This window comes from Hyla sarda, chromosome 12 (assembly GCF_029499605.1).
Source record: "Hyla sarda isolate aHylSar1 chromosome 12, aHylSar1.hap1, whole genome shotgun sequence".
Classification (NCBI taxonomy): Eukaryota; Metazoa; Chordata; class Amphibia; order Anura; family Hylidae; genus Hyla; species Hyla sarda.
In genome coordinates this window covers 23985555-24002574 of record NC_079200.1, presented here as the reverse complement: position 1 = coordinate 24002574, position 17020 = coordinate 23985555, and the positions used below count along the sequence as shown (strand labels likewise).

At 46.3% G+C, this 17020-nt stretch overlaps 1 protein-coding gene and 1 long non-coding RNA gene across 2 annotated transcripts in view; one reads left to right on the top strand and one right to left on the bottom strand.

The window, feature by feature from the left end:
• KRT222 (keratin 222) overlaps positions 1 to 16566 on the bottom strand; it is a 43118-nt gene extending 26552 nt beyond the window's left edge. Inside the window, exons 1-4 of the mRNA XM_056549013.1 lie at positions 16490 to 16566; positions 14508 to 14739; positions 13017 to 13099; positions 11046 to 11202 (exon numbers count right to left, since the gene is read on the bottom strand). Coding sequence (XP_056404988.1) covers positions 11046 to 11202; positions 13017 to 13099; positions 14508 to 14720 — 453 coding nt within the window. The 5' untranslated portion in view covers positions 14721 to 14739; positions 16490 to 16566. The remainder of the gene's footprint in view (positions 1 to 11045; positions 11203 to 13016; positions 13100 to 14507; positions 14740 to 16489) is intronic.
• Positions 16487 to 17020, top strand: part of LOC130296948 (uncharacterized) — a 68310-nt gene continuing 67776 nt past the window's right edge. Inside the window, exon 1 of the long non-coding RNA XR_008849345.1 lies at positions 16487 to 16622. This is a non-coding gene — a long non-coding RNA (uncharacterized LOC130296948). The remainder of the gene's footprint in view (positions 16623 to 17020) is intronic.

The following is a 17020-nucleotide window of genomic DNA, read 5'->3' as shown; positions in this document are numbered from 1 at the left end:
GGCTTGCAAGCCGGACTGACACATTCACCAGGAGATGCAGTGCGGAGCTTGTGGAGTAAGGTACTGGAAGTCTCATATACTTGCATGGGACTTGAAACAAAAACCCATCTTTTATATAAGGGTGTAAGTAAGGGTTAATTTATCTATTATACATTTTTATTTGACATACACGTAATATGCGTACCAGGTATTATTGAAATATCTTCAACCGTACGGAAGTTATGTGGGAACATACATTTCCCATTGATTTGCATGGGACTTTAAACAAAAATGGGGGGGGGGGGGGGGGGGTAGTTAAGGGTTAAATTAACTATCAATATTTTAAGTGGACATATAAATAACATGTGACCAAGTATTATCGAAATATCGCCAGCTATTTGGAAGTTGTGAAGTAACATATGTTTCCCATAGACTTGTATGGGACCATAAACAAAAACCCCGACCCCGGCAAATGGGGGTGAGTAAGGGTTAAATCACCTATCCTATGTTTGTTGTTGACATATAAGTAACATATGGAGGAGGAGCAACAAATTTATTAAATGGTAACAGAGCACTTGATACATTTTGTGCAGGTCACATTTTCTGAAGGTTCTCTCTTCACATGCACCAAAAAGCTAAGCTAAGTCTGGGCTGGTGTCGTTTTAGAGACTTTTTAGTGGCTTTGCACCTTTTTTGTACCTTTTCACAAAAAGGCGCAGTTCATAAAATCCTTCCATATCATGTGTATTGCCAGAATCAGTGGATTGCAACTCAAAATCAGCAGAAATGTGTAAACCAAAAGGCGCAAATAAACCCTGCCTGCACCTTTTCTAGACACAAAAACAGTCTAAAGACAATGATAAATGTCAGCAATTGAGTTTTATATAGATATATATTTGTATTTGTACAAATATCTCCATGCCAGCACTCCAATATATTTGTAATATACACTGGTTAAAACATGTATGTATTATTGTCCCTTAAGCTATTGCCTGAGTCCAAATACAGGAAGTGAGGGTAGGACAAGCAGGGCTCTGTACACTGAGGACAAGAGGGGCTCTGTACACTGAGGACAAGCAGGGCTCTGTACACTGAGGACAAGCAGGGCTCTGTACACTGAGGACAAGCAAGGGTTCTGTACACTGAGGACAAGCAGGGCTCTGTACACTGAGGACAAGCAGGGCTCTGTACACTGAGGACAAGAGGGGCTCTGTACACTGAGGACAAGCAGGGCTCTATACACTGAGGACAAGCAGGGCTCTGTACACTGAGGACAAGCAGGGCTCTGTAGACAGAGGACAAGCAGGGCTCTGTAGACAGAGGACAAGCAGGGCTCTGTAAACAGAGGACAAGCAGGGCTGTGTAGACAGAGGACAAGCAGGGCTCTGTAGACAGAGGACGAGCAGGGCTCTGTAGACAGAGGACGAGCAGGGCTCTGTAGACAGAGGACGAGCAGGGCTCTGTAGACAGAGGACGAGCAGGGCTCTGTAGACAGAGGACGAGCAGGGCTCTGTAGACAGAGGACGAGCAGGGCTCTGTAGACAGAGGACGAGCAGGGCTCTGTAGACAGAGGACGAGCAGGGCTCTGTAGACAGAGGACGAGCAGGGCTCTGTAGACAGAGGACGAGCAGGGCTCTGTAGACAGAGGACGAGCAGGGCTCTGTACACCGAGGACGAGCAGGGCTCTGTACACCGAGGACGAGCAGGGCTCTGTACACCGAGGATGAGCAGGGCTCTGTACACCGAGGACGAGCAGGACTCTGTACACCGAGGACAAGCAGGGCTCTGTGCACTGTGGACAAGCAGGGCTCTGTGGACAAGCTGGGTTCTGTACACTGAGGACAAGCAGGGCTCTGTACACTGAGGACAAACAGGGCTCTGTACACTGTACACTGAGGACAAGCAGGGCTCTGTACACTGAGGACAAGCAGGGCTCTGTACACCGAGGACAAGCAGGGCTCTGTACACCGAGGACAAGCAGGGCTCTGTACACCGAGGACAAGCAGGGCTCTGTACACCGAGGAGAAGCAGGGCTCTGTACACAGAGGAGAAGCAGGGCTCTGTACACTGAGGACAAGCAGGGCTCTGTGCACTGTGGACAAGCAGGGCTCTGTGCACTGTGGACAAGCTGGGTTCTGTACAGAGGAAAAGCAGGACTCTGTACACTGAGGACAAGCAGGGTTCTGTACACTGAGGACAAGCAGGGCTCTGTACACTGTACACTGAGGACAAGCAGGGATCTGTATGCAGGAAAAGCAGGGCTCTATGCACTGAGGTTAAGCAGGGCTCTGTACACTGAGGACAAGCAGGGCTCTGTACACTGAGGACAAGCAGGGCTCTGTACACTGAGGACAAGCAGGGCTCTGTACACTGAGGTCAAGCAGGGCTCTGTACACAGGACAAGCAGGGCTCTCTACACTGAGGACAAGCAGGGCTCTGTACACTGAGGACAAGCAGGGCTCTGTATACTGAGGACAAGCAGGGCTCTGTACACTGAGGACAAGCAGGGCTCTGTACACTGAGGACAAGCAGGGCTCTGTACACTGAAGACGAGCAGTGCTCTGTACACTGAAGACAAGCAGGGCTCTGTACACTGAAGACAAGCAGAACTCTGTACACTGAGGACAAGCAGGGCTCTGTACACTGAGGACAAGCGGGGCTCTGTACACTGAGGACAAGCGGGGCTCTGTGCAGTGAGGACAAGCAGGGCTCTGTACACTGAAGACAAGCCGGGCTCTGTGCACTGAAGACTAGAAGGACTCTGTGCACTGAGGCTCTGTGACATGCTCTTGGCTCACCTAGCAGGAAGATTGACAAGCCAGGAGCCTGCACAGAGCCCTGCTTATATTTGGTCTCCTCACAGGGACACACAGGCCATAGCCGCAGGGAAAAACATTTTTTATGAAGACGGAATGCAAGGATGTGATATGAGGATGGAATATAAGGTTGGGATGTGAGGACGGGATAGGTGGATAGGATATGAGGACAGGATATAAGGAGGGGATATGAAAAAAACCTGTCACCTTTATTCTGCGGGTCATATGATTAATGTTTTACAAGTTTTATGTTTCATATTAATGGTTTTACTACACACACAAAAAAAAGAACATTTGCTTTCCATTGCCATATTATGAACCTTATAATCTTTGTATTGTTCTATTTACAGAGCTGTTTGAGGGCTTGATTTTTTTTTAAATTAGCGCTATGATCTGTAGTTTTATCAGTACTATTTGGGGGTAGATGAGATTTTTTAATAGCTTTTTATTCTGTGTTTTCTGGGAGATATCAGGAGAATAAAAAACAGCAATTGTGGATTTTAGAATTTCCTTCTCTTTACAGCATTCACCTTGTGGGATAAATAACCTTATATTTTTAATGGTCATGGTCATTTTAAACAACTTTCTGCAATTTGTGTATGTGATTTCTAATATTTTTTGTCGTTCACTTAAAAAATAACTGGATGTCTCCCTTCATTGCAATCTACTGTCCACTGACTGTTTGTAGGGGAAATCAATTTCTAGTAACAGACAGAGCAATTAAAATTACTGTAACTGGGGTGGGGCTTAGCATGGGCTTTGTTCAGGAGAGAGCCTGACAAAAACCTGTAACCTGAGCTAGTCTGCTTGCAGTAGATGATCCACACTGTTTCTAAAGGGTAAATCATGGCTTCCCTCTCATCTTTGCCCATCCATAATAATCAGGGTAGCTGTCCTTTGTGTTTATACTAGCGTACCTACTGCTGTGTGTCCACAATGCTGCAGAGTAACCTCCCCCTTTACCAGGGGTCAAGTCCTGGGAACAAAAGTTTGGGAACTCACCCAAGATTTCCACTTAAAGGGGTACTCCGCCCCTAGACATCTTATCCCCTATCCAAAGGATAGGGGATAAGATATCTGATTGCGGTGACCCTGCCGCTGGGGACCCGACATTCGTTTTAGAGTGTTGGGTGCAGCGCCAAAGGCCCGTGACGTCACAGCCACAGCCCCTCAATGCAAATCTATGGGAGGGGGCATGATGGCCATCACGCCCACTCCCATAGATTTGCATTGAGGGGGCATGGCCATGACATCACAAGCCTCTGCCCCCTTTCGCCAGTCATTCAGCATGGAGCGAAGTTCACTCCGTGCGTCGGATGTCTGGGGTGCCGCAGCCAAGATCGGCGGGACCCCCAGGATAAGATGTCTAGGGGCGAAGTATCCCTTAAAGGGCTGGTCCTGCAGGACTCCTGCTAATAGGAACTGTGTTCCAGCTGTGGAAAAAGTGCAGGAACTCCATTCCCATGAGTTCCTGCAGGACTTGAGCCCTGCCCTTTACCCTCCTTGAAATAGAGAAAATGAGAAATAGCGAAATTACTGTGTACTATAGAGGGGGCTTTCAGTGGCTTCATAACAGAACTGCACCTAATGTGAGGGGAACTCTGCTGCACCTAATGTGGGGGGAACACTGCTTACCTAATGTGGGGAGAACTCTGCTGCACCTAATGTTGGGGGAACTCTGCTGCACCTAATGTGGGGGGAGCTCTGCTGCAACTAATGTGGGGGAGCTCTGCTGCACCTAATGTGGGGGGAGCTCTGCTGCAACTAATGTGGGGGGAACTCTGCTGCACCTAATGTGCGGGGAACTCTTCTGCACCTAATGTGCGGGGAACTCTTCTGCACCTAATGTGCGGGGAACTCTTCTGCACCTAATGTGCGGGGAACTCTGCCGCACCTAATGTGGGGGAACTCTGCCGCACCTAATGTGGGGGAACTCTGCCGCACCTAACGTGGGGTGAACTCTGCCCCACCTAACGTGGGGGGAACTCTGCCGCACCTAACGTGGGGGGAACTGTGCCGCAACTAACGTGGGGGGGAACTGTGCCGCAACTAACGTGGAGGGGACTGTGCCGCACCTAACGTGGGGGGAACTGTGCCGCACCTAACATGGGGGAACTGTGCCACACCTAACGTGGGGGGAACTGTGCCGCACCTAACATGGGGGGAACTGTGCCCACCTAACATAGGGGGAACTGTGCCACACCTAACGTGGAGGGGACTGTGCCGCACCTAACGGAGGGGGAACTGTGCCGCACCTAACGTGGGGGGAACTGTGCCACACCTAACGTGGGGGGAATTGTGCCGCACCTAACGTGGGGGGAGATGTGCTGCACCTAACGTGGGGGGAGTTGTGCTGCACCTAATGTGGGGGCCTCGTATCGACGTTTGCTCATGTCGCGCTCCCAGAATTCAAGAGCCGGCGTTACTACGTCCTGACGCCGGCCCTAGAGCGCTACGTGCATGAACATCAAGAGGGGGGGGGGGGTCCTCCATGTCCATTTTGCTTGGGACCCCCAAATTCCTTCAAATGGCCCTGACTGTAATGTGTTCTGTGGGGGGGGAAAAAAATTACGAATATTCATAATTATGAATATATGGCGCTATATGTGCCACATTCGCGGATATGTGAAATTTGCAATAAATATTCGAACTGCGAATATTCGCACTCAACACTAGTCATGGCCCTGCCCTGCTCGTAATGTCATGCCCCCTCCCATAGACTTGCATTGAGGGGGCGTTGCCATGATGTCACGAGTGGGGCATGGCCATGACGTCACGAGCCTCCAGCACTCCAGCAGGGAGATCGCGGGGGTCCCTAGCGGCAGGACCCCCGCGATCAGACATCTCATCCCCTATCCTTTAGATAGGGGATAAGATGTCTAGGGGCGGAGTACCCTTTGAAAAGATAAAGGATTTATACTTCTTCCTACTGGATGGACATCTGACTTTTGCGCAAAAAAGCTATCAAATCTGCAGTGGAGTTTTTCCAAAGAATACTGCGTGTGACTTCACCCTGGATGTTCCAGAGTGTCTGCAGCACCACGTTGTGTCAGTGAGATCACAGCCATGTAATGTTCTTTGGGAATAATGATAACGCACTTGTAGCAGAAAGCCGCTGGCAGATATTTACGCTCTTGCTACAACCTGCCCATACGCGAGTCCTTGCCTAAGGGAAATGCCGCTCGATACTCCCGGAACGTATAATTATCAATGCAAACAGTGTTTTAGTAAATCTCTTTTCTGTCTGTGGGAACACGGAAAGTGATTAAGCAACATACGTCTTATATCCTCATCTGCATATAAGTACTGTAATCCATCACATTTTGGACACTAAATATTGTGTGTGTTGTGTGTACTGACACTGGAATTTCACAGGCTCACAAAGAGTCATATATCATCAGTGGGGGAGAGTTAGCGCCTCTTCGCATCACGTCAGCGCGCATCATGTCCATTTGATGGCGCCTCCATTGGCAGCTATGATTAATCTTCAATTAAGATTAAAGGGGTACTCCGGTGGAAAACTTTTTTTCTTTTTTTTTTTTTTTTTTATAAATCAACTGGTGCCAGAAAGTTAAACAGATTTGTAAATTACTTCTATTAAAAAATCTTAATCCTTCCAGTACTTATTAGTTGCTGAATACTATAGAGGAAATTCTTTTCTTTTTGGAATACAGAGCTCTCTGCTGACATCATGACCACAGTGCTCTCTGCTGACACCTCTGTCCATTTTAGGAATTGTCCAGAACAGCATATGTTTGCTATGGGGTTTTCTCCTACTTTGGACAGTTCTTAAAATGGACACAATGGCACAATTTTTTTTCCTTAAAGGGGTACTCCGCTGCTCAGCGTTTGGAACAAACTGTTTCGAACGCTGGAGCTTGCGTCGGGAGCTCGTGCCGTCATAGCCCCGCCCCTTCAATGCAAGTCTATGTGAAGGGGCGTGACAGCCGTCACGCCCCCTCCCATAGCCTTGCATTGAGGGGGTGGGGTGTGACATCATGAGGGGGCAGGGCTATGACGTCACGAGCTCCCGGCACCGGCTCTAAGCATTTGGAACATTTTGTTCCAAGCGCTGAGCGGCAGAGTACCCCTTTAAATAAAACTTTATAAAAGTTTAATAAAAATTTACTTTAAAGTGGTACTTCCGTGGAAAACTTTTTTTTTTTTAAATCAACTGGTGCCGGAAAGTTAAACAGATTTGTAAATTACTTCTATTAAAAAATCTTAATCTTTCCAGTACATTTTAGGGGCTGTGCACTACAGAGGAAATCATTTTCTTTTTTGAACACAGAGCTCTCTGCTGATATCATGACCACAGTGCTCTCTGCTGACATCTCTGTCCATTTTAGGAACTGACCAGAGCAGCATATGTTTGCTATGGGGATTTTCTCCTACTCTGGACAGTTCTTAAAATGGACAGAGGTGTCAGCAGAGAGCACGGTGTTCCAAAAAAAGGAAAGAATTTCTTCTGTAGTATTCAGCAGCTAATACGTACTGGAAGGATTAAGATTTTTTAATAGAAGTAATTTACAAATTTGTTTAACTTTCTGGCACCAGTTGATTTATAAAAAAGTTTTTCACCGGAGTACCCCTTTAAGAGCCCGCCACACTGAGTTCGCTATCAAATCTGCCTATGTGTACGAGCCTTTACTGACATTTGTTAAATTATGAGAATTGCCCCCTTTTTTTTTTATTTCTTTTTTTACTTGAGCCCACGCCCTCCAAAATGTCTGTGCACATCCCTGCTTCCCATGAAAACAACAAACAACACAATGGAACCCTATAGGTCCTTATATAAGTCAATGGGTCTGTTAGGCACAGTTGATATGGATCTGGCATGGCTGTCATGGTTTCCATTGTAATAGAAGCCATCATGGCGGTGTGAACAGTGCTTTATTTATCTTCTTTAAACAGATCCGTTAACAGATCCGTGAGTTACCAATGGGGCTTCCATAAAGTGTCCTTTTCTGTTCTTAACAGGACAGACAAACTGAGACTTTCTCCTGATCCTGATGGATCCATTTTTTGTGCAATGCAAGTCTATGGCAGCAGGATGCTATGCTACAGGATAGCAGGATGGTCCGGGATAGGCAGTCTGTTGCACCATCCTGTGTGTCACCTGTTTTTTTTCCTTAAAGGGGTACTCCGCTGCTCAGCGTTTGGAACAAACTGTTCCCGAACGCGGGAGCTGCCGCCGGGAGCTCGTGCCATCATAGCCCCGCCCCCTCATGATGTCACTCCCCACCCCCTCAATGCAAGTCTATGGGAGGGGGCGTGACAGCCGTCACGCCCCCTCCCATAGACTTGCATTGAGGGGGCAGGGCGTGACAACATGAGGGGGCGGGGCTATGACGTCACAAGCTCCCGACGCCGGCTCTAAGCATTCGGAACATTTTGTTCCAGACGCTGAGCAGCGGAGTACCCCTTTAAATAAAACTTTATAAAAGTTTAATAAAAATGTACTTTAAGGCCTCTAAGGCTACCATGGTTCACTCCTGTGCTTAAGGCTCCTTCGCAGGTTCTGAACAAAATAGCATAGCCTACTGCGCCATTTTGTCTATGCTGAAAAGCCGGCGCCAAGAGTGCCTGATGGACCCAATTATCTTTACTAAGCTCTGTCAGGAGCCATTGGTGTCCAGCGTGCAACAAATCCATGGCACCATTTTTTCTGTTGTTATGGATACCAGATTTCTGGTAATAGATCCAAGGATTTAATCTGATTGCCGTAATTGGTTGGGAAGGGATTATACCCCTGGTACAGGACAATTGGCCTTATAGGCTGAACTTGATGGACTCTTTTTTTCAACCTTACTAACTATGTAACACTATGTTGTGTTCCAATAAGGAAGCAGAACAGCGGAGGAAATCAGGGTCTGATGTAGATAGCATTCTATGTTTCCATTAATAGCAAATTTTTGCTATTGCACTCCTTAAATAAAAAATCTTTTTTAATGTACTTTGTTTAAAAAAAAATGAAGTTTTCTATGTTTTATTTGTGTTTAAAAAAGCTGCCACTAGGTGTCTCCCTACTTGTCCAGAGCCTACTTATCCAATCATAGCTCATCTCACACTGAACTGCTTTGGGCTGTGTGTAGCAGAGTGAGGGAAGAAGTTCTCCCCTGTATGGCTTCAGATGATGTCACGCTTGCTGGGGAACGCCCCCTTCCCGGTCGGTGAATCTGACGGAGACTGAGCAGAAAATACAGAGCAATATCAAGGTAGAAAACTAAAAAATAATAAAAATAAAGGCAGGGGGTGGTTTATCATGGTGAGGGCAGTGACCTGGGAGGATTATAAAATTTAACAAGATCATAAGAGATACTCTTTAAAGGGGTACCCCCCGTCCTAGACATCTTATCCCCTACCTAAAGGAGTGTCCGACCTCTGGGATCCCCCGCTATCTCCGGCCCAGCACCCCGGAGTTTTGAAGATTTATTTTCAGAACGCAGGCTGTGCTAGGCTTCGGGCAGCCATGGTCATCACGCCCCCTCCATTCATGTCAATGGGAGAGACAGAGATACATGGAGGGGGGGGGGGGGTGTATCGGCCACAGTTTCAAGCTGTGGTCGCCGATAATCCTAGCATGCAGATTACCAGGATGCTGGGCTAGAAGATTGCGGGGGTCCCTGCGGCCGAATCCCCCTCCGATCAGACACTTATCCCCTATCCTGTGGATAGGGGATAAGTTACCTAGGAGCGGAGTAACCCTTTAAATCTCAATTTCATAAACAGCCCCCTCGGGCCCTGCACAGTGATTTAGTGATTTTTGATGACGAGTGTCCCTTTAAATCTGACCTGTGTGCCACTTTTCACTCGCACCAGTTTTAATAGTGTATAAGTATAATTTATACTAGTTTTGTATCCTTTATACACAACCTATTAGCATAATTTGCTGAGATGGTGAATCCAAATCTATCATGTGTCCCAGACAATTACTACATTCCCTATCATTAAAGGAGTTGTCTCCTCATTAAAGGGTGCAGCTCCTGGGACCCTGGCAAACACCTGGGGAAACTGGGACCCGGCAGAACTCTAGATCATTGGCCGTCATTGTAGTACATGTGTCTGAAAGACCGAGATTGGTAGCTTTAAAGGAGTACTCCGCCCCTAGACATCTTATCCCCTATCTAAAGGATAGGGGATAAGATGTCTGATCGCGGGGGTCTCACTGCTGGGGCACCCCCAGACATCCGGTGCACGCGGAATTTTGCTCCGTGCCTGATGACTGGCGATGCGAGGCGGAGGCTCGTGACGTCGCGGCCATGCCCCCTCAATGCAAGTCTATGGGAGGGGGCGTGACGGCAGTCACGCCCCCTCCCATAGACTTGCATTGAGGGGGCGTGGTCGTGATGTCACGAGCGGAGCATAGCCATGATGTCACGAGCCTCGGGCACTGCACCCGACGCTCTAAACGAACGCCAGGAGCAGCAGGGAGATCACGGGGGTCCCCAGCGGTGGGATCCCTGCGATCAGACATCTTATCCCCTATCCTTTGGATTATTGCTGTATTTGGATTTTATTTTACTGTTTATTTATTTATTTAAATTTTTTTTTTCTGTGTGCTGCTGGGAGATTTTTTATGCTGTTTAAAAGTGGGCCCCTAAGCCGGACTCCAGAACCTGCATGTATCTTTAAAGGATTCTTTATGACTAGGATGTGCTGCTTTTCTCTTTCTACTACCTACTTACCTGGCTACCTATCTAGCTACCAACCTGCTTACATACCTAGCCACTTGGCTACCTAGCAACCTACTTTCCTACCTAGCTGGATACCTGGCTACCAAGCTAGCTAGCAATCTATTTGGCCACCTACTAGCTACCTAACTACTTGGCTACTTACATAGCTACCTACTTACCTACCTGGCTACCTATTTGCCTACCTACCTGGATACCTACCTAACTACTTACCTACCTGGCTACCAATTTACCTACCTAACTGGCTACCGAACTATTTGGCTGGGTTTGCTGATACAGCAACTTGCCAGTGGTGTTAGGGGCACTAGGCCTGCCTCTGATCACAACACCTACAGTAAGTCCATAGGCCCATACCAGTGATCTTCCAACTGAGGACCTGCAGCTGTGGCAAAACTTCAACTCCCAGCATGCCTGGAGAACTGTCCAGACATGCTGGAAGTTGTAGTTTTTTTTAACAGCTGGAGGTCCACAGTTTGGAGACACATGGCCTAGACTCTACAATTCATTTCTGTTGCAGTTGCTCTGCCTGAACACTAGAGGGAGTCCTTTCTCATACCTCTTGATGATTAGAATTTAAGTCCAGTATTTCTTGTTCTTTATCCATAATAATTATTTTTAAATCACACTTGCTCTGTGAAAATTCATTTGCCATTGTTCTCAGGACTTGGTTTTTCTCCAGTATCCTGTTCTTTTCAGCGGCCTCTTTGGTAACTCTGTAATAGATGTAAATATCTGTAAGATGTCTTCAAACATTGACCCACAAAAATCTAGGTGTGTGTCCAGGTTGGGGCTGGATTTAAATAAATTTAAAAAAAACTTTTATTCACCTGCCCCGTTCCACAGCAACATCTATCCGGGGGTGCCCATTTCTGGCTAAGCTCCGCCTCCTGCTATGCCTTTAATTAGCTGCTCCGCCAATCATTGGCCAATCACATGTACATGAAAGGAGACCAATGCCGGTTGAATTCCTATATTGTTGTTTAGTGAAAGTTATGGGTAATGTAAAAGAACCCTAACTCTATCACCTTGCACTCCTTTGTCTTTTCAGTCACCTTTTCCTCTTGTAGCCGGGCATAGGAACTGGCAAAGCTGGCTAAAAATTAGACATGTTGGCTGAACCCACTGATTTTGGTGGGACTAGTTCAAAATCTAATGTGTATGGAGACCTCCCCCCACCTCCATGGTGGAAGTCTGAGAGAGTAAGGGGTGGCGGTGGAAGTAAAGTAAAGAATAGGGCATGTTGGATTTCAGCTGCCCATTATTTTTGAGTCTGGAAGGGGCTTACCCCTCCTCTTCATTTAAAAAACATTAACACTCAGTTCATTGGAGAGGTCATGTGTATGGGGGAGCTGTCACCAAATGAGTGTTCAGCAGACAGGTGTCAATGGACAGCTTTAAAGGGGTATTCTGGGAAAATACCTCTTATCCCCTATCCAAAAGGATAGGAGATAAGATGTCTGATTGCTGGGGCCCGCCGCTGGGACCCCCGTGATCTCCGCGCAACCCACGCATTCTCTGTGGGGCTGCATCTCCAGTCTTGGAAACCTCTTTGTTTCTGGGACTGGAGAAGTGATGTCACGCCACACCCCCTCGTGATGTCAAACCACGCCCCCTCCAATCATGTCTATGGGAGGGGGCGTGACGTCCGTCACGCCCCCTCCCCTAGACATGAATGGAGGGGGCGTGGCGTGAAGTAGCCCCACATAGAATGCATGTACTGCGCGGAGATCATGGGGGTCTCAGCGGCGGGCCCCAGCAATCAGACATCTTATCTCCTATCCTTTTGGATAGGGGATAAGATGTATTTTCCCAGAATACCCCTTTAAAGCTGTCCATTGACACCTGTCTGCTGAACACTCATTTGGTGACAGCTCCCCCATACACATGACCTCTCCAATGAACCAATGAGTGTTAATGTTTTTTAAATGGAGAGGAGGGGTAAGCCCCTTCCAGACTCAAAAATAATGACATGAATGGAGGGGGCATGGCGTGCAGTCCCGTCTCCAGCCCCAGAAACAAAGAGGTTTCCGAAACTGGAGACGCAGCCCCGCATAGAATGCGGGTACTGCACGGAGATGATGGGGTGTCCCAGTGGGGCCCCCTAGCGATCAGACATCTTATCCCCTATCCTTTGGATAAGGAATAAGATGTATTTGGCCAGAATACCCCTTTAAAGTACCCATATCATCAACTATGGAACTATCATGGTCACAGAGTCACCCCAGCATCCAAAATATGCTTAGAGTCTCTGCTTCCTACTCCCACCTGTCCTTTCCTGTCCCAGTACTTGTGTCTGACCTGAAGCCCTGTCAGCCTGTAAATAAACCATGAAAATCCGTCTGTTTACTACAGTTTCCTGAGGGACATGTCGAGTTGTAGCAATAAATATACGTCTTGCAGATGTGTTTCACCGTACTGCGCAATACTTAGGGAAGGCGCTACACATATTATATTGCAAATGAACATTTACTAGCTGTTGCGAGAGTTTACGATGTTTTTGAAGTTTCCCTGACGTACGATGACATACCTCTGTTCAAGCTGGGCGAGGTCCATGTTGTGATTGTCAATTTCCAAAGATGTTTCTGCGTTTTTTATGATCAGCGTGTAGATCTGTTGATAAGACATAGTAAAGTGTCAAAAATGACATTTATGAAACCGTAAGGCAGGGTTCCCCAACTTGTGTCTCTCCAGCTATTGCAAAACTACAACTACCATCATGCCCTGCCAGCTGATGGGGCACAGGTTGGGAAACACTGCTGTAAGGTAGGTACACGTCAGACTTCCAGGATTCTTGTGCCATAGATCCTCATTGTCGTAATTGCAGATTAAGGAGACTCTTTTGTAATTTATGCACAAGTGGTGCCAACATTTCACAACAGTCCCCTGCTCCTTCACTACGGCTTTGGTGGTTATTATTTTTCACGCTTTGTTAAACACAGAGATAATGATCGCGAAAAATCATTAGTGAATCGCTTACTTAATATTAAGTCATTTGGCAGGCGCCAAGGCGGGGATTTCACCTGGCAGGTGTCGTGTGACATTTTAGTATCGTGTGTAACATCAATGTCAGATCACTTTCCAGCAGTGCCCTTATCATCAAATAAAAGTGGCTCATAAATAAATGAATAAATAAAATGAAAAAAATTATAATAATAAAATAATAGTAATAATAAAATAAATAAATTATTAATAATAATAAAATAATAGTAATAATAATAAAATAATAATAAAATAAATAAATTATTAATAATAATAAATAATAAAATAAATAAATTAATAATAATAATAATAATAATAATAAAATAATAGTAATAATAATAATGAAAAAAAAAATATATATATATATGACTCTGTCAAAATAGTTATGTCAACATTAGAAAATTAAGAAGGTAAAAAAAAGGAAAAAGAAAAACAAGATCTGCATGGCCATTTCCCCACCTATAATGAATAAATCAATAGCCCTACTATATATCAAAAACCTCCCACTGCGGCCAAATTCTATGAAATCTAGGTAACTAATTATCAATAGTGATGAGCGGCATTGGCCATATTCGAATTCGCAATATATTGCGTATATATAGACGAATATTCGTCCTATATTCGCAAATTTCGCGTATTCGTTATATTCGTATTTTCGAGGAAGAAAACAGTGAGGGGGTGGGCACTTTTACTATTGGTTGCTAGGGAGGTTTTTGATAACCTCTGACAAGTGTATTTGCATCATTCTAATTGGCCCACAAGTGAAAAGAAGGAATATGCACAAGTGCGGAAAAAAAAAATATTTGCAATTTCGAATATATAGCGAATATATTCGCAATATTCGTGAATTTGCGAATTTGCGATATTCACTAACACTAGTTATCAATTGTAGCTGAGAGATAGGGCGCATATTTTTTATGCGCATATATTTGGCCTTTTTAAAATTTTTTATTGAAGGCGAAAAAACAGCTGCAAACACGCGTATATAAAAAATACACCCGTGAGTATATTAATATGACCAGATCCATGTAACACTCACTGAGCGGAGGAGATCATGGCTCTCTTTTTCCTTCTCATCCCAGGCTGGTAGTTGTGGTTCACCTTTTCTTAAACGCTCTTGAATTTTCATGTTTAATGCGATGTTAGATTGTTCCAGGAGATGACAATGCTTCATGAACTCAGCAAGTCTCTCATTGAGTTGTCTCATTGTCTCTTTTTGATCACATGATGGGAAGCCATTCTCCGTTGACATGATGACAACCTCTTCGAAGCTGAAATTTAGAAAATCCTGAGCATTATTTATAGGAAGATATCGTAGGTTAAAGGGGTACTCCGGTGGAAACCTTTTTTTTTTTTAATCACCTGGTGCCAGAAAGTTAAACAGATTTGTAAATGACTTTTATTTTAAAAAAAAATCTTAATCCTTCCAGTACTTATTAGCGGCTGTATACTACAAAGGAAATGCTTTTCTTTTTTGGATTTCTCTTCTGTCAAGACCACTGTTCTCTCTGCTGACCTCTGCTGTCCATTTTAGGAACTGTCCAGAGCAGGAGAAAATCCCCATAGCAAACATATGCTGCTCTGGACGGATTCGTCACTAACTTCTCGGCTCGGCAGTTGATGACTTTTCCTGTGTAAATTAGTTCAGCTTTCCGGTGCTCCCGTGGGCTGGAAAAGATGGATACAATCCTAGGAGACTCTTTCCTAGGACTGTATCCACCTTTTCCAGCCCACCGAAGCACCTGAAAGCTGAACTAATTTATGCAGGAAAAGTCATCAACTGCCGAGCCGAGAAATTCGTGACGAATCGAATTTACTGTAAGTTCGCTCATCTCTACTAATTTGCATAATTCATTATATATGCGTGACATCACAGGATACACATATGCGGGAGGAAATTTTGTCTTATTCTGACCCCTATAACTTTTTTATTTCCCCTTATACGGGGCCTTTATGAGGCTCATTTTTTTGCGCCACGATCTGTAGTTTTTAACAGTATAATTTTTGCTTTGATGGGACTTTTTGATCGCTTTTTGTTTACTAAATTCCGGAGTTGCCGTTAGTTACTAACTACAACTCCCAGCATGCCCTGATACAGCCTGTGGCTTAGCAGCTGTCCCAAACGAAAACTACAACTCCCAGCATGTTGGACTATATAGTAGTATATGGCACAGGTCAGTGTTTCCATACCAAGGGTGCCTCCAGATGTTGCAAAACTACAACTCCCAACATGCTGAACTATATAGTAGTATATAGTATAGGTCAGTGTTTCCCAACCAGGGGTGCCTCCAGCTGTTGCAAAACTACCACTCCCAACATGCTGGACTATATAGTAGTATATAGTATAGATCAGTGTTTCCATACCAGGGGTGCCTCCAGCTGTTGCAAAACTACCACTCCCAGCATGCCCGGACAGCCGTTGGCTGTTCGGGCATGCTGGGAGTGGTAGTTTTGCAACAGCTGGAGGCACTCTGGTTAGGAAACACTGGTATAGTATATGGTGCAACATTCTGAGAGTTTGAGAGGATTGGTTGGATAAATACCGGCCAGGTGGCGACCCTAGCTGTGGCGCTGCAGAGAATTCAAACCTTTACTGCCAAGTTCCAGCTCAGATTACATCTGATCCCTTGACACCCCAGGAGGGGGAACTTTGTTATCGGATTAATGCCAAATTGGTGGTCTTATACCTTGAATAGCTGACAGCCAACAACTGCCTCTTGCAATCTCCCCATACACATGAACATTAGACATGGCTGAATGGCAGTGGCGTTGCGACCCGGGTGCGGGGGGTGCGGCCCGCACCGGGTGACACCAACCTAATGGGGTGACACCAAGACGCTCCGTAGCCGCACCCCCCCCCCCCCCCCCCCAGCTACACAGACACCACCTCCCCCATCTGTGCCCGACCGGCCTCCGTCAGCACAACCCCCCCCCCCCGCGCTGTGTGTGCCCGTCCATCAGCAACCCCCCTCTTTCTCCTGCACTGTGCGCCCGTCCATCATCTCATCACACCCCCCTCACCTTCTCCAGCATTGTGCCCGGCCTCCGCTCCCACGTCTGCGCCGGCTTGACGTCACACCGTATGGCCGCGCAGGAGGACGTCAGTTACGTCACTCGCACGGCGCCCGGTGAGAAGGAGCGCTGCGCTGGATGGGTGAGTGTGTGTGTGTCTGTCTCTATCTATGTTTGTGTGTGTGAGACTCTGTGTGTCTGTGAGTGTGTGTCTCTCTGACTGTGTGTGTGTGTGTGTGTTTGTGTGTGTGTCTCTCTGTGTTGTGTGTGTGTGTGTGTGGGGGGGGGGGGGGGGGTATAACGAGCGATCTATTGTGGGGAGACTTTGACCCATTGTGGGGAACCTGCGGCCTAATGTGGGGAAACTACTACCAAGTGTGGGGAGTCTATGCTACCTTATGTGGGGAATCTGTGCTACCTAATGTGGGGAAATTGCTACCTAATGTGGGGTAACTGGTACCTACCTAATGTGGGGGAACTGGTACCAAATGTGGGGAATCTATGCTACCTAATGTGGGGAGTAGATGCTACCTAATGTGG